Genomic DNA, 23,897 nt, shown 5'->3' with positions numbered 1-23,897 from the left:
ACCCCGCAAAGTGCACGACTGCAATGTCTTTTTTGTCTGAAACCTTATTTTGTCTTCACTCTCTGCCGAAAAGTAACACCGAATTATCATTAAAAAGCAGATTTCAAAGAAAAGACCAAAGTCCTGATGTGATCATCAGTTTTACGCTTATACTTAGCCCGCAGAACAGGATTTTCCGTGGTTTTTGGCAAAGTTCCAGTAACATGCGCGTGAAAGGAGAAGCGAAAAATATTGCGTGTACGGCACACAGAGTTGCATTGTGGTGTGAGCTGAGTGTTGCAATGTTTGCGTTGAAAAGATATATACATTTGGCTGGACCTCTATAAGAAAGATATTAAGAGGTCCCTGTAAGACTTTCTACGACATTGTCATCCATAATTGGACCATAACCAAAGACGAATATAAAAGAAAAAAATATCTGCTGGAGTCTTTGTGTGATCTCGTGAGCTGTCACCCTCTTCCCTGGCGTGAACAAACCATGACAACCATCATGCCTGTCACACATCACACAACAACGCGATTTGAGACGTCACGTGACCGATGTGGTCGCCCGACTTCACGAGATTTGTTTGGGCTCAGAAAATAAAGCGAATTGAGGGGATAATGGACGCGTATATCGGATACCATGAGCACAGCCGTCAGAGATTTCATACTGCATGACATAGATATCAGTTGAGATCGTTCACAAGAGGCTCGGGATATGGGAGACATGTCGACAGAAAGATCGCCGAGAGGGAGACCAAGGAAAATTTCCGAGAACGTTCGCGAACTGCACGCTGTACTGACAAGAGTACTCAACAACGAAGACCGAACGTTTTTAATTCAATCACTAAACCAATATCAAAGAGAAAAGAATGTCAACAATCTTGTGGCATCTCTCAAGTCAGTCCTCGATACACCAAGAAAGAGAGAAGTATACCCACTGTTACGGCAAATTATTCCCCATCATGACCAAGAAATTTTCTGTAGACTTTGGGTGCACAGTTTCGAAGCCCGCCAACGTTCGAAGTCACCCGGTCGATCGCCGGTGAGTCTACGCAGGATTCCCACCTCATCGAGTCTTCCGGACAATCTTCATAGGCACGCATCGGATTCAGGGATAGATCTTCCAAATTTAACGCAATACCCTTCTTCGCGGGACGTGAAGTATCCCATCAAGCGAATAACCGTAAAGCGGCCTTCAAGCGCTGGATTTGGCTTTTGCATTCGCGGAGGAGCCGAACATGGCGTTGGTTTGTATGTGTCCTCCGTGGACGAGAACTCCGTTGCTGAAAGGGAAGGCCTTTTACCCGGAGATCATATCTTTCAAGTTAATGGGACCAAATTTGACGGACTTACACACGCGCAAGCTGTCAAGGTAACATAAGAAAATTCGCTAATGCAATAAACTTCATCATTTTAGGTTGTGCAAAATTTGTTCATTGGCGTATTAAATCATATAAATTATGGCCACCTGGAAACCGTTTATATATCTGGGCATTTACTTGATTTTATTTATCAGCACTTCCCTCTGGAGTCGTCTGAGGAATTCTAAAGATGGAATTATTGGGTATTGAAAAGAATTCTACGGCTTCTGCTGAAGTTCGGGGGCGGTTTTTGTGTTTACCAGCACAAGGTGTAGTATTTATAATCAACATTTAGTCTTACACTTTGTAAAGTACTTAGCCGATTCCCGCCACGCTGATTTGAAAGAGCTTATTCCTCTTGGTAAGCTAAATGTAGGTCGCTGTTTAGGATATATTCAGATGAACTAACTGTACTTTCTTCACTTGTAGTTTGACATGGTTTCGAATGCGTTCTTTACACCATTGTGCTTCAATGACTTGTCTGTTTTCATTGAGATAGTGTTTGTTTTGCTGTTCGAGTTAAGTGAAAACCCACAAAAACGTGATATAACTTCACAAGTTTGTTGGGATCTGTTTCTATTTCTTTGTCACTCCTTATGGCTTCCGTACGTGTTTGTGATGTCAATTTTAAAATTGGCGTGCATGAAAATTGGTAACTCGAGAATTTTTGTATTCTTTGATCGAATGTTTTATGACATAAGTAAAACATAGCAGACTGTTTCCCATGGATGCTACTGTAATATTGCATGAGCTGCACATTTTAACCTTGCCAACACATACATGTATGTGTCAAAATATTTTAAATTTGCCAAGATAGATATTTTAAGACAAATTATGCCTGCATGCTTTGAGATACTTGTAAAAGAGTATGAAAAAATCACACTAAATTTCTGTTGTCTACATATAAATTATTATTAAAAACTGGATCATTGGATAATGTGATTTGAGAATTTTCATTGGCTGAGCCATCACGGGTTATGAGCCATCGTTATACCATACTCTACAAATATGTAAGCGTATGCATGATTTTTTGGGACGTTTTTATCCTTATTTTAGTTTAGTTTCTATATTTTGGGGGTTATGCACTTGCACTTGTTGGATATGCGATGCTAATAGCCAACGCGGCACTACGCGCCTACCATCTCATATTCAATGCATGCTCTTGGAATGATTGTTACATGATCAACATCCATAAATTTTAACAGATTCACATGTCTTATACATGGATACTACTCAAATTAAAGGGACACAGTCAGCTTTGGGACCGCACTGACCTGGACACTTGTTTTCTCACTTTGAAAAAAGTTCACCTCAACCTGAAATCAAATTACATCTAGAAATCTAGTTCAATCTTCACAGTGTTTAGCTTGATTTTCAATCGTTTACTGAAAAAGCTGTTTTTGAGTGTGCTTTTGCTCATCCTATGATATTGTTTTTATTATATTTGGTTAAAAACAGTATGGATCGCGTCTCTGTGATATGCAAATTAGCTAAGAAATGGTATCTAATACGCATGTGCTCCAGCTGACTGTGTCCCTTTAATTCAGAAATCGTGTCCGTCTTTTTGTCACTTTTCACCTGTGGGAACGTAAAGCCCTCGTCACACATGCATAAGTCCCTGACCTTTGTTACCCTCAACATTGAAATGGCAACATTAATGGTTTAATACTCAAGTGTTTCACTGGAAACTATGGACTTGTTTTGAATATACCCTTGTGGAGTTAAATTCACTCCAGATCAGCAGAACAAAGCATTCTCAACTAAAAGCCTGAATAAGCTTTGTACACTGCCTGCTAATATTCAAAGATAGTTGATTATTTAATAATTTGTAAAATGCATTTTCAAATAAGGCCTAAGGCACTTATCAGAATGGGGGCACTTACTGGAGTAGGGGGGCATTTATTGCAAAAGGGAAAAAAAACCTTTTACTGGGGGGCGTTAAATTGAGGGAGATGCTTTTTGGAAGGAGTATGCTAAGTCACATCACTATAATGGTGCAAATATTTGGTTCTTTTTGTATATGGAGCATGTATCTTTTCAGTCAAATCAGAAAGGGGAGTAATCATTAGAAAACCAAAAATATTATTTGCATCAAACTGATATTTACCAATGTCTTGCTTAAATTTTATTCCATTTTCTTCACAGATTATTCAAACCAGCAAGAAGCTCAATCTAATTGTGCGCTCAGTAGGCCGTGTTCCAGTAAGCTTTGTTGCTGAGGCAACTTGCAAATGGGTGGACATGAGAGGTCGAAGAGCATCGCCACCCCCTGGAGTGGACTCAAATGGACGCATCTTGACTGCTGATGGCATACATAAAAGTGATTTAAGACTATTAGGAGATGACGATGAAAGAAAGGTTTGTGAGAATTAGTTATTTGAATTACAATGTACTTATATTAAGAACCTGCTATCACTTTTATTATCCTTGTCACTCTGAATCATTGTTTTTCATGATTATTTGTAGGTGAACATATTTGTAGAAGATGGCACAAAGCTGGGTCTGATGATTCGTGGTGGCTCTGAATATGGACTAGGAATCTATATAGCAGGAGTAGACCCTGATGGTATGGCTGAGGAAGCAGGACTCAAGGTTAGCTTTTAAAATCATAAATCAATATTTATATCTCTGTACAGTAGCATGCTGATCTACTATTGACTTAAAACATGGAAACGTAACAAACTCTTAAAATCTAGGACATTCAACAATATTGTGCAGTTGCAAAAAGCTACATGTATTTATTAGTATCACTGAGAAAATCATCTCAGTGGGATTGGCTGAGAGCAGATCAATTCATCATCAATTTTTAATGTGCACTGCAGTGTAAATAAAGGCACCCGTGTTTGTAATTTCTCACTCATATATAATAAATGACTTATTGTATGAAAGTTTGAGCAATTAAGGATTTGCACTACAAGTGATCTTTGTACTAAATTCTTTTGAAATAATACACTTGCCTACGGGTTTGTGCAATTTTCAGAAAATTTTCAAATCACTTGTAGTGTAAATCCTTAATTGCACTCCCAATCATACTGGACTCAATGTCAATGAGTAGATTTGAAGTGTATTGGTCCCACTAGGAAACGTAACCTCTTGACTACATACCCACACTGTCAGAAGAGACTTTTTTAAATACCTTGAAATTTGATATGTAGACAAACAGTTGGTCAATAATTGAACGATGATTCTTTTTCCAACAGTTTCTTTACTTTTTACAGCTATGAAGTTGTTTCTTCTAGTGATATCAGAAATGCTATTTTACACATTCTCTTGGTGATATTTCCTATAAAAAAAAAAAGGAATTTGGAAAAGCTCAAAATGCCAAGCATATCAAAGGATTACTAAGACTTTTTTTTCAAGTCACTAACATAATTGAAAACGTACACTACACCCTGAACCCATGCTCCCCTTCTAGTTACAGCCTTGACTGTCCTGAGACAAAGACAGTAAAGGTTCAAACTTGTTCCAAAAACCCTGTAGTTTCCCCAAATTACTCTTTCCAACTTACACACTATTATTTCACAAAAAGAAGGCGGCTCAGAAATTGAAATAGCCAGTTCAGTTTTTAGCCGGCAGCTGGCACTTAATGAGAACCCCGAAAAAGTGTTTATGTAAATGTTTGTTTATCCAGCACAGATAATCAGTGGCCTAGATAACTAAAGTAAGCTCCAGATGGTTACGTAGTTTTCTAGCCGTCATTTTGGTATACTGTGGAGAGACACCGAATATGGTGGCTCCATACTGGGCTCTGTAAATTTGTTCACAACATTTCAGCAAATATCTGAAGTTTGGGACAATGCATGTGCCTAAAACTTTGGGGAGTGTCTTCTTTGTTTATCTTCTATAATATCACAAACCCTAACTGACTTTTGTTGTCCATTTAAATTTTTATTGCATGACAGTGAAAATGCTTTATATACAAATTTTAAGTCATTACATAATTAATTTTATATATTCTTTTAAGGTATTGTGAACTATCCTAATGCATGTTCATTTAATTGTTGATGTTTCTTTACATATATATATATATTTTTTTTTTTTTGCCAAGGCTGGTGATCAAATCTTGGATGTAAATGGGCTAAGTTTTCTAAACATCAGTCATAAAAAGGCAGTGAAGGTGTTAAAATCTACCAAGAACATGATATTAACCCTGAAAGACATTGGCAGGCTGCCATTCACCAGGGTCACTCATGACAAAACAAAATGGATTGCAAAATCAGCTAAAAATGGACAAATACAACGGTAGGTCGTCACATCCATAAATATTGCATATGCATTGTAACTGTTACATGACACCATTAATTCTCTCTCATGAAAACTGATGTGTGGACCTTAGTAGCAGTTAACATAGACTTGGCAACTACATGTACACAGTTCCTGAGTTAATTTACTTTCTAAAGGCAGGCAAGTAAAGCATTAGTCTTGCCTAGTTTATTACTAACTGTAAAGGTTGAGGAGGTTTAAAAAGTAACCACTATATGAAAATTAACTTGGATTGAAGCTGGTGTTTCAAATGGACATCACTGTGTACTGTGAATAAAGTTCAATTTACGTTTACATCATTTTTATTGATTTTATATAAGTCCTGTTAATTTTACAATTTCAGTTACAGATATATATTGGTCACGTGTAGTGTTAAATGAAAAGCCATCATGTAGGGTCACCTTAGGTTGCAAGAGTGAATCTTAACTGCATTTCTTTGATTATACAAAGTAAATTAAATTAACAAAAGATCCAGATCAGTACTTCATATTCAAACTTCAAGATTTCCTGTTTTAACCCTTGTGGTAAAGCTAGCTTTACTGTAGTCGATTTAAAAATGAATTTGATTTGAAATAAACCTGTGGCAATGTTGCCCTTTCATAAATTGATACGTCCTATGTGACTGCTATTTGTAGCCTTCTGGAACAGGTTTCATTAAGCAAGGGTCAATGAGAATATTTTAGTTTTAGTTTAAACAAACTGTTCACTTCTTAACCTCGTGCCTAATAGAATATTAATGGAGCCTCCTTGGTCAATGCAATCTCCCCTAAAGTATTGCAGCATGGTCTTAAAAAAAAACTCACTAATAATTCATAAAGGAAATACAAAAGAACTGAATGTTTAATGGGTGATTTTAAATTTGATAAAGACACGGCTAAATTTTGCAGCCGATTTTCTCCAAAAAATAATAATAAACCCAAGGGTTATTCTACAAATGAGTAGATCTACACAAACGTTTTCAAAGCTGTTCAAAAAACTCACAGCATGTCTTTTATCAGGTTTAAAACACTTGGCTATGTCTGGTGTTTTTTCTGCACCACAGATGTGGGCTTACTCTTAAATCTTCCATGCACTTACTATCTTTGTCTCTATCTTTTCTAGTATCTTTAAAGGGAAATGACAATACATATATATTACATGTACACTGTCGCCAGTGCTGTTCATCTTTTTTCAAAACCATGCACCCATCTAGGGTTTTGCATACTCACTCACTTTAAAGTCTAGTTTTGCAATTGAAACTATTTGTCTTGATGAGAAGGATTTTGTTTGAAGTAGCACATGTAACTCACAATATTTCTTCTCTATTTCACTCTATGCACATATTAAATCTGTCATCAAAGCAGTGTTCCTGAAGTCACTCATATTACAGAAGTTGATGTGCATACACTCTCTGGCTCTGCCCTACAAGGCCAACCATCTCTATCTAATAGGTAGTCTGCTCTTTCATTTGTGTGTCATTCTCTGTACGTATTGTAAGGTATTATAGAGTAACTTCATTGCTTAAGAGCATTTAAGATTTATTTACGTTTAGTTACAGAATTTACATTGATTGATGGATTGTTGTTAATTAGACTACCTTTTCAATGCTTTTCAACTGGAATTTTCTTACATATTTTGTGTTATTTGGCAATGTTTAAATCAAAAAGTTGTTTTACAAGATTTGGTGTGATTTCAATCTTTTAAGCCGGTAACAGGTGTTCTCTTTTTTACGTGTCACTGGCAATTTTTGTGATCACCCACAATGCTTATTTAAACATATTCTTAAGGGAGCTCATTAGCATTTGTTTTTTGTTGTTGTTGTTGTTGTTTTGGGTTGTTTGTTTTGGTTTTTCTTATTAATTGGACTGTTCTCATAATATTCTATGTGTATTTTATTATTTAACTCAAAGAAGTAATATTTTGGGAATTGCAGTGGAAATTAAGTAGGCTATACAGCTAGGATTTACATGTCTGTGTAATCACAATATGTTAAAATGAATTGGGACACACATGACATTATTCTGATTCTGGAAGTTTGATCTCCAAGCTCTAACAGTTTTTTTTTTTTTTTGCTTTGTTGTTCAATAAATGTAATTTCAATAAGGCGGCATACAACAACAGGAAGAATGGGACCTGAAGCTGAAACAGAGGTGAGTATATACATATATGCTGCCAGTTTCCACAAGTTATCAACTTCCCATTTCTCCTTACAACATCTGCATGGGTCACATAGCCTTGCTTTTCTATGTATATTCTAGATTCGCAGCACTTTGTTGATTTATGTATAAACAAATTTATGGTGGTAGTTAGTAAAATTAGTTTAGTCTAAAGTAAGTTAGTTAAGTTTGAGACTGAATGGGTTCAAAGAATGTGATCATTACCAGAACCAAACTGTTTAACATGAAATATTGTGTCTGCAAATACATGTACCCTTCAACTGCTTGGTGGCTCTATTGCACTAGCACACAACTCAAAGATTATACTAAGGTCCCCTTTACTTGCTGTAATTAACCAGGGAGTATTTTGTTTTGCTTTAGCCTTCCATGTTTCATCATGGCATTGCAGGATCTCAAGTACTCTATAATGGCGGCCTCCCTTCTCAAAAGAACTTAATAACAGAACAAGCTCGGCAAATCCTTAATGATAATGAGCTAGGAACCTTGAAGTACTACTTGGATGAGTATTGCAAGGGTTTCATCAACATCAATGCTTTTGTGCTGGCCTTGTTTGATCTGCTAGACACACCAGCCAAGGCAGGTTTTTGCACTTTCACAAATTCTTCTTTGAGTGTAGTTAGCAATTCAGGAGTCCTGTACTAGAATTGCGAATGAAATTTGAGATCATTATGAATCAATTGAATGCAAGTATGAGACTCCAATAAAACAGAACTTTATGGTTTGAGTTTTTGAGAGCAGTAGTAATTTACCGGTTGACTTCATTTCAGAATATTATGTACTCTTGTTGTAGGCAAATTTTGTAAAACTGCTTCTATTCTACATTATTCTAACAATTATTTTCTTAAATTACATATACTTGTACATGAACAAATTTGGCACTACTCTTTACTTTTTATGTAACCCTGAGTAAGATTTGAGATAACTTCCTTCAAGGATGACAATGTAAGATATTTGGTGCACTGTTTTGTTCTCTCTAAAAACAAGTGTAATTTTTCTTCCTATAGATGTCATTAACGTTCGAAATACGAGGTTCTGTGGCACCTAGAGATATTGATCAATTTGACGACTTAGTCCTCAAAAAAGAAATAGAAGTTATGAAGGTATGTTTACCTTAACTTCATGAAAATGATTTTTCACAATGTGTTTCATAAAAAATGAAATAAAAGCTGCAGTAAATCGTTAGTGTAGAGTTGCTAGTCCTTCGACAACACTAAAAGGTGGCAACCTTTCTTTTATAATCTATTTTAATTAATAGAGCTGTCAGTTTTTTGGAAACCATATGGCAGATGATAGGCAGTCCATTCACTCATATGCAAGCAGTGTCTCAAGTTATTCTGGAAGGGGATCTTCCTCAAGCCGAAGTTCAGCAAGAGTAAGAATTAAACATGTACAAGTGCTAATTTTGCTGTTGTTGCACCTGTAGTGTTGGAAATAACAAATGCTGAGAATGCATTATAATTGGTAGAAATTCTACAAAGTACACTGTAAGTAACGGTTGCATAGGACACACATGTCTGCACTGCAGTGAGCTTCAAATAATAAGCATTAAATGGCATGTCTTTTACTACACAGAACTTTCGTTATATGTAACAAAGAAAGCACAGAAACTACATTATGACAGGGATGAATCAGTTAATGATCTTTTCATTATGTAGCAAATTGAGAAATTATATTTTGTACTTCCAGGGAGAAGGGACGTCGAAATTAAAGCTAGCCAGGCGGGGTGAAAGGGGTTTTACAGTATTATTATTTAAGTAATAAATTGATTTTGTGTGTTTTTAGGGATCCCTGAATGGTGCTGGCTCACGTCCAATTACTCCCCCACAAGTGCCTGAAGTTTTGCCTCCAAACGTGAAAGTAAGAAGTGGATTGATTTGAGCTTAAGCTTATGACATAAAAAATCAATTTTGTTTGTCAAGCTAACTAGAGAGGGAAAAAATGTAACTGTTAGACCTTATCACGGTTTTGGAAGCCATCTTTTTCCGCGAAATGGCGCGAACTTGTAAGCCGCGTGCAAGTTCGAGGGAAAAATCGTAGACAAATGTAAGAAAAAGTTATAAACGCGACGGTGCTATCCAAGCTTATCTAGATAGATAAGAAAACAAAAATGTGAAATTTGGTAATCAGCAAAGTTTGTAATCAGGAACTATTTCACAGACCTCTTGATTTGTCGTCTGTTGCATATTGTTTTAGCAAGCCCTTGAAAATCTTTGTCGTTTACATGCGGTTAGCAAACAAAAGGTTTATCAGCCTTAATAAGCTTTTAGCTGTTGTGAGAGCTTAGAGTAAAACTGAGCAAATTCTAAAGTTACCCAACTTTCTCATTTCTTTATCTTTAAGATTACAATAGCAGAGTAGGCTTAACATGCTCTTATTGGTGTTCTTTAAAGGAAACAACAAGAGCTAAAAAAAGCCATTCAGCTTCTAACGAAAAACACTAAGCTCTTCTACGTTACCTACCCCCCTCTGATGGAGAAACGTCGTACTGAGAGCGTGATTTCCCAAGCATTTTCAGCCATATATTCTGCCAGCCAGAATTTCAGTCCTCTCCTTGTGTCGCGTTATAGTTTGCACCTAAATGAGTGCGGCCATTGAAAATCATTTTCTTTCGACGAGCTCTTCGGGTCGCTCTTCGCCCAACGCGGGAAGGAAGGGCGGGAAAATACCTCGTCACTAGGCTGTCACTCGCTTTCCAGGTTCAGACTGATGAAAAGGTGCCTTCGATAAGTTTCGGATTTAAAAAGTTCTATGCAGTCCAAATTTCACAGTGATCGTTTTTATACTAATCTCTTTAGTTTGCTGTTACTTTGCACTAAACTTATTTTATGTTATCTTTTAAATTGTGCGATAGGTCGACTATGACGTTGCATCCCCTCCTTCAGAATATGATGTTTATGAGGCGACACTCACGTTCAAAGACGACCAGGAAGAGGTCTTTATGAGATGTTATCGATGTTATTTACTGATTCTTCTCTTTTGTTATCTACTAAGTTACCAAACTGCCGCCATAAACAGTTTCCTTGAGCACAACATTAGCTACCCTACGAAGCAGAATTTCACTTTCTCTTTGCTTGAAGCAAGGACTACAGACGATAAAGGAGACCTTACTCGTAGCTCTACCATTGACACAGCAAAGAAGTGGAAAACTAAAACCCTTTTCACACCAACATGTAAAGCATGTGTAAAAGTGGTTTAACTAAACACGGTTAACGGCAATTAGTTGCTCGTACCGTGCACAGCCCACAACTTAACCAAGTACATGTAAAAACCTGTTTGATTAAAATATGTTAGCAAGGTGGTTCGAAATTTGTCTTCTCAAAATGACGGCAAAACGTAATCGTGAAATTTAAAAAACCGAAACCTAATTTGTTTAACTAGTTTAGTTGGTGTGAATGGGGTATAAAAAATACTTTATGTTTTCAACCAAGGAAGCACATGGAGTGCCGCCAGAATAAGAAATGCGCTGTCTTTAATAATATTCTTGTCATTAACTATTAAAGTAGTTATGTGGCTCTTACTGAATATTCCGTGACGTTTTAACAGACTTTTGACGACGGAGAGTTTGAGGGACTACCTGATTTGCTTACTATCAACCCGATGTCGTTGGACCTTTCTCCAGCTGAGGTAAGACCCAGTTTTCAATATCATCTCAGTATGTAGGTTATCAAAGACAAGAGACTGTGTTTAACCATATTTCCAAACAGCGAGAACACAGTTCAAAATATCTTTATATTAAATATCTAATATCTAATATTTGTAGTTAGCGTGGTTTTTTAATGGACTTACAGTATACGAGTTACCTTTGTTAATCTGAGCTCGTCTAGCAGGCGTTTGCCGATTACAATATAATGACAAATGAGATCTTTTCTGTCGACCAATGAGAAGTGAAACCATTCAGTTGTCATTTGATGTACGCGAATATCCCCGCACTTACCATCGAAAAACATGTTTCGTTCTGAGTACTGACCGTGTTGGTTTTTGTGGTATCTGCGGAAATAATTATTTTTTCTCTAGTAAGCTAACTATGTAGGTAGTGATTAGAAACTCCGCGGTTTCTGGCGTTAGTTACATTGCTCATTTTTCAGGGATTTTCAGTCTCTTCGCCTCTCTACGTCCCAACTCCTCCCGCGACCTCCTCGCCAATGAATGAACCCCAAGAACAAGAATCACCAAGGAGGACGAAAGGAGAGTCAACAGCAAGTCTGCAAGTAGGAGACAATACGAGAAAGCAAAACTCAGGTGCTGAGGCTGACGAGTTTTCGAGAAAGGGAGTGAAGTCCTCCGGCAGTCACACCTATGTTAACACAGATGTGCAGTCTTTAGGGAAACGGCCTCCTTCATCTGAGTCACTTCAGCGGGACAAGAGTTCATCTGCTGATGTTCATCCGTCGAAGAAAAAATCCGAGAAACCACAATCACCGCCGAATCCATTTATTTTTCCAAGTACATTCCAGGGCAGTGTGATGGATACAGAAGTTGGGCGGCCTTATACAGCATTGTATGAAACAACACAACCAAGTAGCAGTACGAGCAGCTCGCCGCGAAATCACGTGATCACGCAAAGTGATGCTCAACCCAAACACGACGAAGGGAAACAAGATGTCGTCAGTGCAATACTAGATGACGACTTGAGACCAGAGGTGGCGAGATTACCAGGGAGGAAAAGGGTAGCATCCTGGGGCACACAACAGGACGAAAATGGACCTCTCACCAACGGGGATCACACTGATGGCGTTTCAAGCTCGAGGGGGTCGAAAAGCGCGGCTAGAGGTAGCAGCGCGATCGAGCACAACAAGGTTAATCTGCCGCACAACCAATTCTCTGACGTCAGCAGCGAGTCGTCGTCGCGCAGTGAAAGTCTTCGAAGTTCTGTGACGAAGAACAGGAAGAGTTGGGACGGTGTGCGATATCCTGGCGAGTCTGAAGAAGACCAGAAGGTCTCCCGTCTGGAAAGGCCACAAGATAACAAGGAACGGAGCTGTAGTGATAGCAACTTGATGGTAAGAAAATTTACAGTTAATCATCGACTACGGCGGTGGACTTGCGCGTGTTGAAAAAGAGCATTCTATTTGGTAATCATTTGCACATGCGCAGACCGCTGAGATGGACCAATCACGAATTGATTTTGTCGACTTGTCTCTTAAAACGTTTTGCAGAATAAAGCCGCTCTATCTTAAGTAGAAACCTTTCCTCCGTTCTCTGACAGATTAATTTGGTAAATTTCAACGAAACTGGCTTGAAAAATACGGGTAAGAATAGAACTGTACTCCACCAGCTTCATTGATTTTTCATTAGGGAAAGATTAGACTAAATTCCCGTTTTCTTTCGCAAGTTTGGGTAAAAAGTTGAAAACATGACATGCAATATTCTGTCCGGTACGGATCTCATGGTGATGTATAACTTATTTCTGGACTCCTAGAACCTGCCTAAAGAGCAGCAAAAAGTAATACAGGCGAAACACAAAGCAAGTCAAGAACTCCATGAGCTTCACCAACAAAGTAAAACTAAGGTAAAAAAAAAAAGCTTTTACCGTTGAGATTTTTTGTAGCCAGAAGTGCTACCTAATTTTGTAAGCGCACTTATAATTTTCTTTTTTTCCTTTTTCACAATCAGGGCAATCCTTCATATCAAATCGAAGCCACTACCTCGGAAACCAGAGATCGCTTGCAGACATCCCCCAAGATGAATGGGGTCGGTGAGTCGGTGTTTGTTGTGGAGGTTAATAAATCGTCAGGCAGTTTAGGTCTTACACTGGAAGGCGGCTCTGATACGGGAGGCGACGTAAAAATCAAATCAATCAAGGTGAGACTAACGCGTTTGATGATCGAGGGGAGTTTTAATTGTGGGGATGGGACTGGAACATGGGTAAAGGGAAGTAAATGTAGAATGCCACGACACTGACAGGGTGGATAAGGTTGATATATGGCGTGTTTGTCTTACAGCCCATCAAAGAAATGTGGAAACCAATCTTTGCCGGAAAAATAACGTCGTCATCTTAATGTACATGCTGACAGCCAGCACTTGTTAGTACGATGTTATTGTTCTTGTTTAATCCATATTGGAGTGAAACACTCAGCTTATGTGGCGATGCACCTTTGCACATTAGCTTACCTCTGCGAATTGACATCGTTGTTATTGTTGCTGTTGTTTTCGTCGTATTCCTTTGGCTACGTAACAAGCCAATCACGTAACGAAGGCGTCGAAGTGATATTAGCAAGCAGTGTTCAAGCAAAGATCAATGAACAAGTCTTTGACATAACATTGGAATTACTTTTTTTTGCTTATCTTCCACCGCTTCTCCCCTCCCCTCCCTTCCCCTCCCTCCGCCTTTCCCCTCCCCTCCCTCCGCCTTTCCCCTCCCCTCCCTCCGCCTTTCCCCTCCCCTCCCTCCGCCTTTCCCCTCCCCTCCCTCCGCCTTTCCCCTCCCCTCCCTCCCCTCCCTCCCCTCCAAACACTCATCAATAATATAATGGTCCATTCCCAAGAACGTAGTACATAGATGGATTTTGCCTGTTACCACCACAGGGATGGGAAAGACTTGAAGTGGTTATGAGGATGTTTCCGTGTAACCTCATATCGTTTCTTTCGTGTAGTTTATTTCGACTTATGATAGGCAACTTCAGGGAATGGCAAAAAGTCACTTACAAAGGAGAAGGATTGCGTGACAATGTCACGCCTATTTTTTAGACTTCTTCCTTTTGGGTCAAGCAGTCAAGCACTGTAGTAAAGTTCCAGTCATCCGCCCTGTTTCATTAATTTTGTTTTGCTGTATTGGAATTTACTTGAATTAAATTTATGAATGACTGTTGTTGTTCCACAGGAAGGTAATTTCGCTGCCTGGAAGTGTGGGATGTTAAAAGCAGGTCAGATTCTACTTCAAGTGGACAACATCCCACTTCGGGGTATGACAAGCGGCATAGCGGTCCTCACCTTGAGACATGCGTATTCCAGCCCGGACTCAGCGGTACTCAGGCTGCTTGTTCGAGACGTTTAAATGTGTAGTCATTTTGAACAACTAGGTTTCTTTCAAATTTGCTGTGAGCCATTTGTAGTATAGAGCCAAGCTCAAACGTCTTGCACTGTGCATATAAAATTTTCAAATGAAGACATACGTTTTTACCATAGCAAAATATGCATTCAAATGCTGTTTAAACCAGTCGGTGTGTGAATAAGTTAAATCTGTTGTGATATACCCTAGGAAAATTAAGTATATTTAATATATTTTTCCAACTTCATTGGCCTCGCCCCGTGTACATTCAAATGTCAAGAAGTTTTCTTTCTTCGTGACAAGTGTTGTCATTTGAGATATGACTCGTCTTTATATCTCTCTTGTGGGAGATGAGACCAGGACGCGAAGGGCAGCTGGAGATTATTCCAAGTTCATTTTCTTACTGTTCATTTGAGACCACGGAAGGCAAGCAAAATTTTGTGAACGAATTTATTCCAAACAAACATAAATAAAAGTTCTGAAGACATGACTGATTCACTGTCGCGTCTTTCTTTGTTTATAATAACTAACAACAAGTCTAGTCTAACAGTGTTAAGGCACAACAAAAAATAATGTAGCTGTATATGAAGTGTTGCGCGGAAACGAGTGTTCTCCAAGTGATTGGTCATATCGGTGGTTTTTAAACCTTCTCGTTTTTGGCATTCTATCCATCTGATACTGATGCCGGAATTGACGGATAATTTATTGGGTTTTATTGGGTGACTGAAGCGGCTGTAAACAAGCTGTACTGGGCTGGGGGAGAAAAGCTGAAATTCTAGTGTCACTAATTCTAGGGCTGATTAGACTAATTCACTAGGTTCATTAACGGATAAGGAATTCAGGGAATTTCGAAAAGTTCACCAGGGGACGTGTTGCGGGCGGGACAAACCCTGTTGTGTATAGCCATAGGATGCATATTGCATGGACAGGGCACGAAGTGGATTGAGGCGTAGAAGTAAGTTGTGGCGGGGAGATCTTGCAAGAACAGTGCAATCGATGCGACTTTGAAAATTAAGGTCATTTTGTCCCCAATTCGTTACGCATGAATTCGAAGTGACGGAATTTCCTCAGTGCAACATGTTACGGGAAAAATTTATCCCCACAACAGAACTTCGGGTGTTACACGAAGAAAACTGGACCTGCAACGGGGCCTCGCTTCAGGTCCCCGCAACATATATCCTAGTGTGTGCCGACCTTAAAGAATGGTGCTTCTTGAAAACCTGGCCAGAAGTCCGCTAGAGACTAACAAAATTGAACGAAGCAGCAGTCGTTAAAGTTTCTGGTAAAAACTATTTAATGTATATTTCAAATCATTTAATACTCGTGTCGTAAATAGTAGTATTTGACAAAACTAATATTTAAAGATACAAATTCAGGGCCTTATGGCACAACAACAAAAACCTATTAACAATTTACCCAGTACCCGTAAATTAAAGGCGCCGCAACGAAATTTTTGTTAATTTTGATACACATTTACAAAACAGTTTCCCTGTCTACGACAAGCAGTTCAGTAAAAGAAGATTTTTCTGAATTGTTTTGGAATTTTTTCTCTGTTAAATTGCCTCTCTTAAGACAAATAAACATGAGTAAAATCAACAGTCCGACAGTCTCAATGCCACCCGCAGAAAAGAAAGTTGCATGATACGACTTGGTTTTGTCAGCAACCAAACCTGAAAAGAACGACACGAACGGTTATAAGGTTACAATAACTATTACGACCTGTTAGAATTCGAGCCAAGTAGCCCAGCAGGCTGGCGCGTATCTTTGATTTCCGAAGCATGAAGCGACTAGGAGTAGTTCTAGGCCCCCCCCCCCCCCCCCCTCTCTTCCTAGATGTTCATTTTCCCTGATTTCAAGGGGGTTTGGTTTATTTTACTTCCCAAAAGCAGTTGTTCCAGCTGAAAGAAACGAGTCTCAAAATTAAGCTGCTTAATTCAAAATTAAAGAAAGAGGACAAGGGAAAACACAAGAAAATAAGTTAGCGGGGGAGAAGTTATCCATTACGAAGCTACTCAGACGTGCTACATCACAAGTCTGTATTCTTCATTTTATAGACTTTTGGCCAAATTTAATCTTGTTACAACTTGGAACTAAGGTATTCCACCTCTGAGGCTTACCTCCAATTGGTGGGCCGCACAAGAAAGCCGTGCTAATACACAACTGTTGAAAACCAAATCCTTGGGCTTTTTGTTTCTGTGTAAGGGTTTGCAAGCCTGAAAGAATTATTCCAATCGTCATCAGGCCATCTGCAAGACCATAAGCTATGCAATAACAAAGAAGCCACATCCAGTTGGTTGCTAAGGGCAACATCATAGTCGCCACTGTAGCGACTGTCGCAAATATGAGGAACACTCTTGGAGGACTCATAACGTCACAAAGCTTGGAACCCAATATCCTGGCCACGAGACTTGCCAGTCCAATGGACGAATAAAGCCAGGTTACCAAGTCAGCGGCGATACCACGATCCTCACAGTACTGGGCCTAAGAAATGGGATGGAATATATTTGGATTGATTGTTTACTACGACACAGTGAAACTACAGATAGGCTGATTGGTGGCTTCCACTTTAAAATTTTACTTATTATTCACTTTGTATGTGCAAAAAAGAGCGATCGTCCTATACAGGGAGATCAGTACCCTGGATGCCAGAGGGTTTTCCTACACGGTTTCCGGTCGTGCTCTTGGCCAAGCCCAGAATTCTTTCCGTCGAAGGCTGACTTCGCTCGGTCTCCAGCCGATTCCAGAGCGAGTGAGAAAAAAAGGGCACTTATTTCCAGGGTAAGCAATTTCGCAATTCTCACCATGCTTTTAATTGCTTTAAATACCTATGAGTGCTCTAAATACGCTGTGGCTATGAACTTTTGTCTCTCTCTTAATTCAGTCATAGACTCATGGGGGCGATTCATGTCAGCTAATGGTGTCATTTGCTAGTACTTACGTCGTAAAACCTAACAAATCAATCAATTACTTACGAGAAGGACAGGAGGTATGGAGTGACCAATGTATACAAAAACACCTGTGATATTAAGGACGACAAAAGTGATATTTTTCCACATTGTCAAATCCAGAATTCGTCTGGAGTCTTCACTTTCTTGAACAGTTTTTTCGGCTTGGTCGCTCGCCACATTAGGATCCAATGCCCAACCGATGAAGAAAATGATGAAAACGATACAAGTCATGCCTCTAAAGGCTCCTCTCCAGCCAAATGCATCAATGAGAGCCTGGCATACTGGGCTCATTACAAGTAATCCAGCTCCCGTACTCATAGTTACTAACCCTGTGGCTAACGAACGTCGCTTCACAAAATACCGAGGCACGATCTCGAAAACGGCAATGTAAACGAGGCTTGAGCCACACCCAAAGATTCCTCCGTAAGTCAAAAGCATAAGATAAAGACTGGGAACTAAAGAAGTCAATAGGAGACCTATGGTGCTCAACACCGCTCCACTAATAACCGCTGCGCGTGCGCCAAATCGGTCGGTGAGTCGTCCAGCTACGGGACCAAAAAGACCAGCGGATGCCACTGCCAGAGATCCAACCCACGCTGAAAGAGAAATGAGTGTTTTTACCACCCTGTCCCTAGTTCCAAGCGCGGGATTACACACGCACAATCGCTTAATTAGATCACCGTTGCTGTACCCACTCAGCTACGAGCCCATATGGGAAGAGGTCTTGGGTATTTTTGTGGTATATTTCTCTTCCTTCGAACAAGAGTCTTTGATGAGTCTTTGATCTATGGTCTCTTGCTTTGAAGCACATTTCTTACAGTCATTCCTATCGACTGAAAGACATCTGCATGAGCCGAAATGGTGTTGATCCAGTTATTGAGGAGTCACCCTCTAGCTTTCGTCAAATGATTTGTCTTTGCACACTACTCACTCTAGTTCCTCTGGTTAACTTTTCTTTAACTTTCCCTCCCCCGGCACTTAAATGCATCAGGCTTAAACTTCATGTAAGAAGAGACATTCAGCCTTTCTTATAATTAGGTATTTTGGCTTTTTATATTAGAAACTAGCTTAGTGTAGGTGTCATATATTAGTGCGGCTTTTTAGTCGAGCTAGAATTAGAATACTCTGACACGTGGATAAAGCTAGATTGATTGATTTATTTACCTGTTTTGGATTTTCCTGCCTTAAACTCGTCAAGAAGAGAAGGAAAAATAATACCAAAGCAATACGTGCATCCAATTACGATGATGTTACAAGTGACTCCAGCCGCACACACGACCCAAGACCACCAAGTGTCTGGCTGTCGCAGTTTTCTCTTACTTGGTTCTCCTGTCTCTGTTGTGTCTTCAGTCTTCTTTAGATGAAGACAGGTTGTGCTTTTTACTTTCATTTTTACGGAATCGTTAAAGTCGCCAGGGAACTGTTTACAACGAAACAGGAAAGTAAGAAAAGGCCATTGCGTGTTTCTAGAAGCTAAGGTACTTTAGTTTTTCTGAGGTCAAATTAGCCCGGTCCTCACTTGGGACGCAAGCCTAAGCATAAACATAAGCATAAGAAGCTTATGTACTATTGAGGACGGCCGCGAAATAAGCATAAGCGTTCTTCTTATCTCTCTTATGCTTACACTTATGTTTATGTTCAGTGAGGACATTGTTGGCGTAAGCATTAATTGCTCGCCGATTGGCTGATAGTAATACGCTTATGCTAATGTCAACATGTCCTCACTGGACACGAGAGCGATAAAAGCATAGAAGAACGCAAGGTTTTAATATTCTTTTAAGCTTATGCTTATGATTATGTCGCGGCCGTCCTCGTTAGCGAATAAACTTCTTTCATGCTTATGCTTATGCTTGCGTCGCTAGTGAGGACCGAGCTTCATTATCACGTGCCACACGTGCTAAACTGATTACATAATTGGGGCGCGATCGCGTGATTGCTTTGAACAACCGGCTCGCCACTCGTGTGCCGGACGAAAGGAAATCTCTGGTCGCCATAATCTGTCACCAGCAGTAAACGTAAATTGAATGGGGTCAGTTTTTTTCATCGACTTATTCTCCTTTTCCCTTTCTTTTACCAAACAGGGCACTTTCAAACTAACTTGGTAACTAGGGGCTTTTTAGACACAACAATGGTATACAATTGCTTGATCAACTTGAGAGTAAGTAAATATTGAACACACACAAAAGTATAAATAGCGTGTGTATAAACATAGTGCTGGCTAATTCGCGTCCTTAATTATTACGTAACTGCAAAAACGCGAGGACTTAATGGGAGTTCTACGGCTCGTTACACGTAAGATAACTCAAAAATACTGCACTGCGGCTTAGAAATACAGCACAGAGACCTTGTTGATACCAGCAGTGCTGTTCGCCCGCCCGCCCTGTGCACGCGATGCAAAATAAAATGAAGGGCGCAGCATCCGTATTGTTTCCGTACAGTTTCTGGTATTTTGATAGCTCTTGGACCATTCCAAAACAACATTCGCCATAATTTCTCTCAAGAATCAGTATGGGTTTATGGACGAAACTGATGCTAGAAAATATACGGTTATGTTCCCTCTGTGTGCGTCAGTCTATTCGTTTCTTTGCTCAGGTTTGCCTTGTCTACAGTACTCTGGTTTCTCTTTCAATTAAGATGGCGTTACTAAGAGACCGCGTTATTCATGGTTAGTGGACTCGTTTCAAAGGTAAGGTAAACTAGTCCCTTATAATTATATATTACCGCAAGAGTCTGCTCACCGTGCAACGCTGTCAGGTCCTGTCACAGCTGTAGTTGGAGCTTCTTCCGAGAACAACAAGAGAGCAGCACAAGATCCCGGCAAGACCGGCACCAACCTGCTCGTTACCGGTTTCATTTAAATAAAGAAAAACAATAACGCCTTCAAAACAGGAATGCTTTGTGGCTATATAGTAATGTAATTAAATACACCAAAACGCGAGAGGCATTTTGCTATAAATAACGCACACCTTGTATCTTATCCCAAATCATCTCCGGTGCTTTCATCAGGTTACAAATAACTAAGGCCCCTTCCACACGTGTCCGGATATTCTTGAATCCGCAACTTATTCTCTCCGGATTCAAAAATTTTCCCGTCCACACGTAGAAAAAATATCCTACGGCAGCCCAGAAGGGTCACCTACCGTTTTTATTTTTTTAATGTTTGTTTTAATTTTTGTTTTCATTTTCGTTTTTTGTTTTCTGAATTTTTGTTTCCGTTTTTGTTTTTTGTCTTTTAATTTTTGTTTTCGTGTTTATTCTGTTAATTTTTGTGTTTGTTTTTCATTGTCATCTTTTCTTTTCTGTTCAAAAAAAGAAATAAAAACGCAAACAAAAACTAAAAGTAAAAACAAAAACGAAAACAAAAATTAAAAACAAAAAACAAAAACGGAAACAAAAATAAAAAAAAAACAAAAACGAAAACAAAATTGCGAAAGACCAAAACAAAATCAGCGAGTGTAGACCATCATGCTTTGCTGGCAGTATCTGTGACATGACCGTTGTGTGATCTTTTGGCCGTCAAGCGTAGTCACGCGTCGGTTCTATAAACTCTACGGCCGTTTCATTGCTTGTCTACTTGTCTTGGGAGAAGAATATATCAAGTACAAAGGTCACAAAGATTTCAAGTAAAGTCAAGGATATTTCTTCATCAACTTCCTTAACTTGTAAGAAGGTGTTAAAAGGTCGTTATATAAATAAAAGCATATCATTTTCAGAGCTCTCAAGCCTCACGCAAACGAATGTAATCTTAAGCACTCACAATGAACTAATTATTGCACGCGCGACTGACTTGCCTCATTTGTTTTGAAAGTCTGGCAACGGCCCTAAACTTCTACTGGCTTCAAAAGCAGCGAAGAAATTATTTTCACATTCTACGATGATCGTTTCGTTGTTTGCGTGTTCTGTGTTTTATTTCTATTTTATTGTTTGAGGTTTGCGTGTTTGAGTGTGATAGAAACTTCACAGATGCAAACATATAGCATGTGAGCTCCTTTTGGCGAAGGAGAAAATATTGGAAGGGACCCATACCTTACTTAGGTCACTGAGGGAGGACATGAGCATTTGTCACGATATTTGTCTTAGTCCTCAGAATTTGCCTTTCGGTCCCCCACACATGAGTGGCACACAGTACAACGACCCCCTTTGTGGTAAACGTTCCCAACTGCAAGTGAAGCGTGATGGTCTACACTCTACGATTTTGTTTCGGCCGTTTCCGTTTTCGTTTTAGTTTTGCTTTTGTTTAATGTTTTTGTTTTTGTTTCCTTTTTGAACGCAAAAACGCAAAACAGAAACCAAAATTAAAACGAAAGGCAAAACGAAAACTAAAACAGAAATTACAAAAACACAATAAAAAAAAAACAAAAACAAAAACAAAAGTTAAAAATATAAAATTAAAAAGAACAGAAAAAAAAGCACAAAAATTTAAAAACACAAAACAAAAACAACAATGGTTCGCCGGATGCGTGTGCACGGAAGCCGTATCCGTAAAGAAAAAATTGCGGATTCAAAAATATCCGGATACGTGTGACCGGGGCCTAAGCAATCACGGTTGACTATTTTGTATTGATTATAAAATGCAGAACAGAAAATCTTTCAATACGGCCGCTAACGGAAGGTACAGCTTGGATTTTGAAGGAAAAAAAAACACACACACACACAGGCTAAACTAACTAAATGCTGTATTATATACAAGCGTTTACAGGGGCATGTACCAACCTATCTTAAAAGTTTACTTAAGCTTACTAGCGACACTCATTCACGGCAGACTAGGTATGCCAACTTCAATATTGCTCGCCCTGTTATCAAATGTAAAACTGAAGGAGGAAGAGCATTTACTGTGACTGCCTATCAAGCCTGGAACAGCTTATCGCTATCAATGCGGAAAATAGCGTCGCTTAATTCTTTTAGGAACTCTCTTTGGAAAAAAATTTTTGAAGAACAGCAGCTTTTAAATCATTTTATTCTGTGATTTAGTTATACTTTTTGTATTTTAAATTGATTTTATCTCTTATCTATTGTATTTTTATTCGTTATATTATCTCATAATTATGCCATAGTTTTAACATCCATATTGTACATAATTTTTAGAGGGCCACTGGTTTGTTAGTATTTTTATACTATTTTAGTGCTACCCTCTTTAAATAAAGTCTTTACTTACTTACTTACTTACTTACTTACTTACTTACTTACTTACTTACTTACTTACTTACTTACTTACTTACTTACTTACACACACACACACACAGCTGAAAGGGTAGACTACGAGTAGTCCCTCTTTGGCTTAGTCCGTTGTGCGTGACGCGAAAGAAAACTTTTTCTTTGCGGTTTTCTTTCGCGTCTCGCTCGACGGACTGAGCGAAAGAAGGAGTACTCGTAGTCTACTGAAAGGGAAATAATTCCTGATATTTGCATAAGTTGGTTTTGTTCGCGCTGTCAATTTCCTTATAGGGCTAGCATTAAACCGGGTGTCTTACTATAAGGACCCCTATAAGCAGTTTTCTCGAGTTCTAGTCTCCTTTTTATGAAGTCTTCTGTCCTCCCATTGTGTGCGTTACCTGCATATCAAATTCACGTTGACGTGCGCGCTGAAAATTTGCAAAAATAAAATTTAAATTTGAAATTATTCAAAATTTACGAAAACAAAAATATATCAGCTTGTCCACTTTACTGGAAATAAATGGTTTATGTATATTTGGCAAAAACTATAAAGCTATTTCATTTTAGTGCACGCACCTTCTAAAGCTGGCTGCAAGGTTACTGCTTACTGTTATCCATCATTCACTTGGTTGAAACATTTAAATGGAAATGCTGGCGAGTAAAATAAAGCACCTGCTGTTCTACTACAAAATGTCAACAATGAACTCTCTTTACTGGCCGGCAACCTCGTTCCCAGGGCCTTTTCACCGGTTTGAAAACACCCTGGGAACGAGGCCGGATCTTTATTTCAAAAAAGAAAAGATAAAAGTAATGAGCAGTTCCCTCCATGACTTCGAGAAAGCCTGCGTTAACTCTGTAAGTAGAGATTTATTGTTTCGCACTCTGTAAGCTATTCATACTTCTTTGAAATGTTCCGTCATTTATTATAATATTTAGCTTTTAATTTTAATTTATGTGGAATATCTGCAAGTTAGCTGGTGTGACATTTTATCTTTCATGGGATGTCATACCTCACATATAGCTACGTGTATTACATAATAAA

At 38.9% G+C, this 23,897-nt stretch overlaps 2 protein-coding genes across 6 annotated transcripts; one reads left to right on the top strand and one right to left on the bottom strand.

Annotated features, from left to right (window-relative positions):
* The first annotated feature begins 244 nt into the window (after positions 1-244).
* On the top strand, positions 245-15,250 carry LOC145493528 (uncharacterized). 3 transcript variants are annotated; one of them, XM_081473035.1, is made up of 16 exons: positions 245-1,357; positions 3,492-3,704; positions 3,813-3,938; positions 5,395-5,588; positions 6,953-7,039; positions 7,693-7,738; positions 8,126-8,341; positions 8,770-8,865; positions 9,021-9,137; positions 9,548-9,622; positions 10,617-10,697; positions 11,309-11,389; positions 11,851-12,765; positions 13,185-13,274; positions 13,379-13,567; positions 14,586-15,250. In XM_081473035.1, exons 1-16 carry the CDS (start codon positions 701-703, stop codon positions 14,757-14,759), a joined length of 3,357 nt encoding a protein of 1,118 aa, XP_081329161.1. In that variant the 5' UTR covers positions 245-700; the 3' UTR covers positions 14,760-15,250. The 3 variants fall into 3 exon arrangements, with proteins under 3 accessions (XP_081329161.1, XP_081329151.1, XP_081329168.1); XM_081473025.1 differs by having other exon boundaries at positions 6,950-7,039; XM_081473042.1 differs by lacking the exon at positions 6,953-7,039.
* A 147-nt stretch (positions 15,251-15,397) lies between these two features.
* LOC145493590 (monocarboxylate transporter 10-like) lies at positions 15,398-20,946 on the bottom strand. Of its 3 annotated transcripts, XM_081473080.1 has the most exons (5): positions 20,440-20,946; positions 18,866-19,121; positions 17,726-18,297; positions 16,871-17,234; positions 15,398-16,423 (listed from the first exon to the last, which is right to left on the bottom strand). In XM_081473080.1, the coding sequence occupies exons 2-5, from the start codon at positions 19,089-19,091 to the stop codon at positions 16,227-16,229; spliced, it is 1,359 nt and encodes a 452-aa protein (XP_081329206.1). In that variant the 5' UTR covers positions 19,092-19,121; positions 20,440-20,946; the 3' UTR covers positions 15,398-16,226. The 3 variants fall into 3 exon arrangements, with proteins under 3 accessions (XP_081329206.1, XP_081329210.1, XP_081329217.1); XM_081473084.1 differs by lacking the exon at positions 20,440-20,946 and having other exon boundaries at positions 18,866-20,431; XM_081473091.1 differs by lacking the exon at positions 15,398-16,423 and having other exon boundaries at positions 16,588-17,234.
* Positions 20,947-23,897: the final 2,951 nt, after the last annotated feature.

The sequence above is a fragment of the Orbicella franksi genome, chromosome 1, assembly GCF_964199315.1.
Source record: "Orbicella franksi chromosome 1, jaOrbFran1.1, whole genome shotgun sequence".
NCBI classification, from domain to species: Eukaryota; Metazoa; Cnidaria; class Anthozoa; order Scleractinia; family Merulinidae; genus Orbicella; species Orbicella franksi.
This window is presented reverse-complemented; position numbering and strand designations above follow the sequence as displayed.

What these genes read in the sequence shown, in the direction of transcription:
- LOC145493528 (XM_081473025.1), top strand. Translation starts at nt 701, where the DNA reads ATGGGAGACATGTCGACAGAAAGATCGCCGAGAGGGAGACCAAGGAAA. An exon ending in TGCTAGACACACCAGCCAAG is followed by an intron (nt 8,342 to 8,769) that starts GCAGGTTTTTGC and finishes TTCTTCCTATAG; the next exon opens with ATGTCATTAACGTTCGAAAT. An exon ending in AAGAAATAGAAGTTATGAAG is followed by an intron (nt 8,866 to 9,020) that starts GTATGTTTACCT and finishes TTTAATTAATAG; the next exon opens with AGCTGTCAGTTTTTTGGAAA.
- LOC145493590 (XM_081473080.1), bottom strand. Translation starts at nt 19,091, where the DNA reads ATGAAAGTAAAAAGCACAACCTGTCTTCATCTAAAGAAGACTGAAGAC. An exon ending in CCATACCTCCTGTCCTTCTC is followed by an intron (nt 17,235 to 17,725) that starts GTAAGTAATTGA and finishes CCCATTTCTTAG; the next exon opens with GCCCAGTACTGTGAGGATCG. An exon ending in GTGCGGCCCACCAATTGGAG is followed by an intron (nt 16,424 to 16,870) that starts GTAAGCCTCAGA and finishes CGTTCTTTTCAG; the next exon opens with GTTTGGTTGCTGACAAAACC.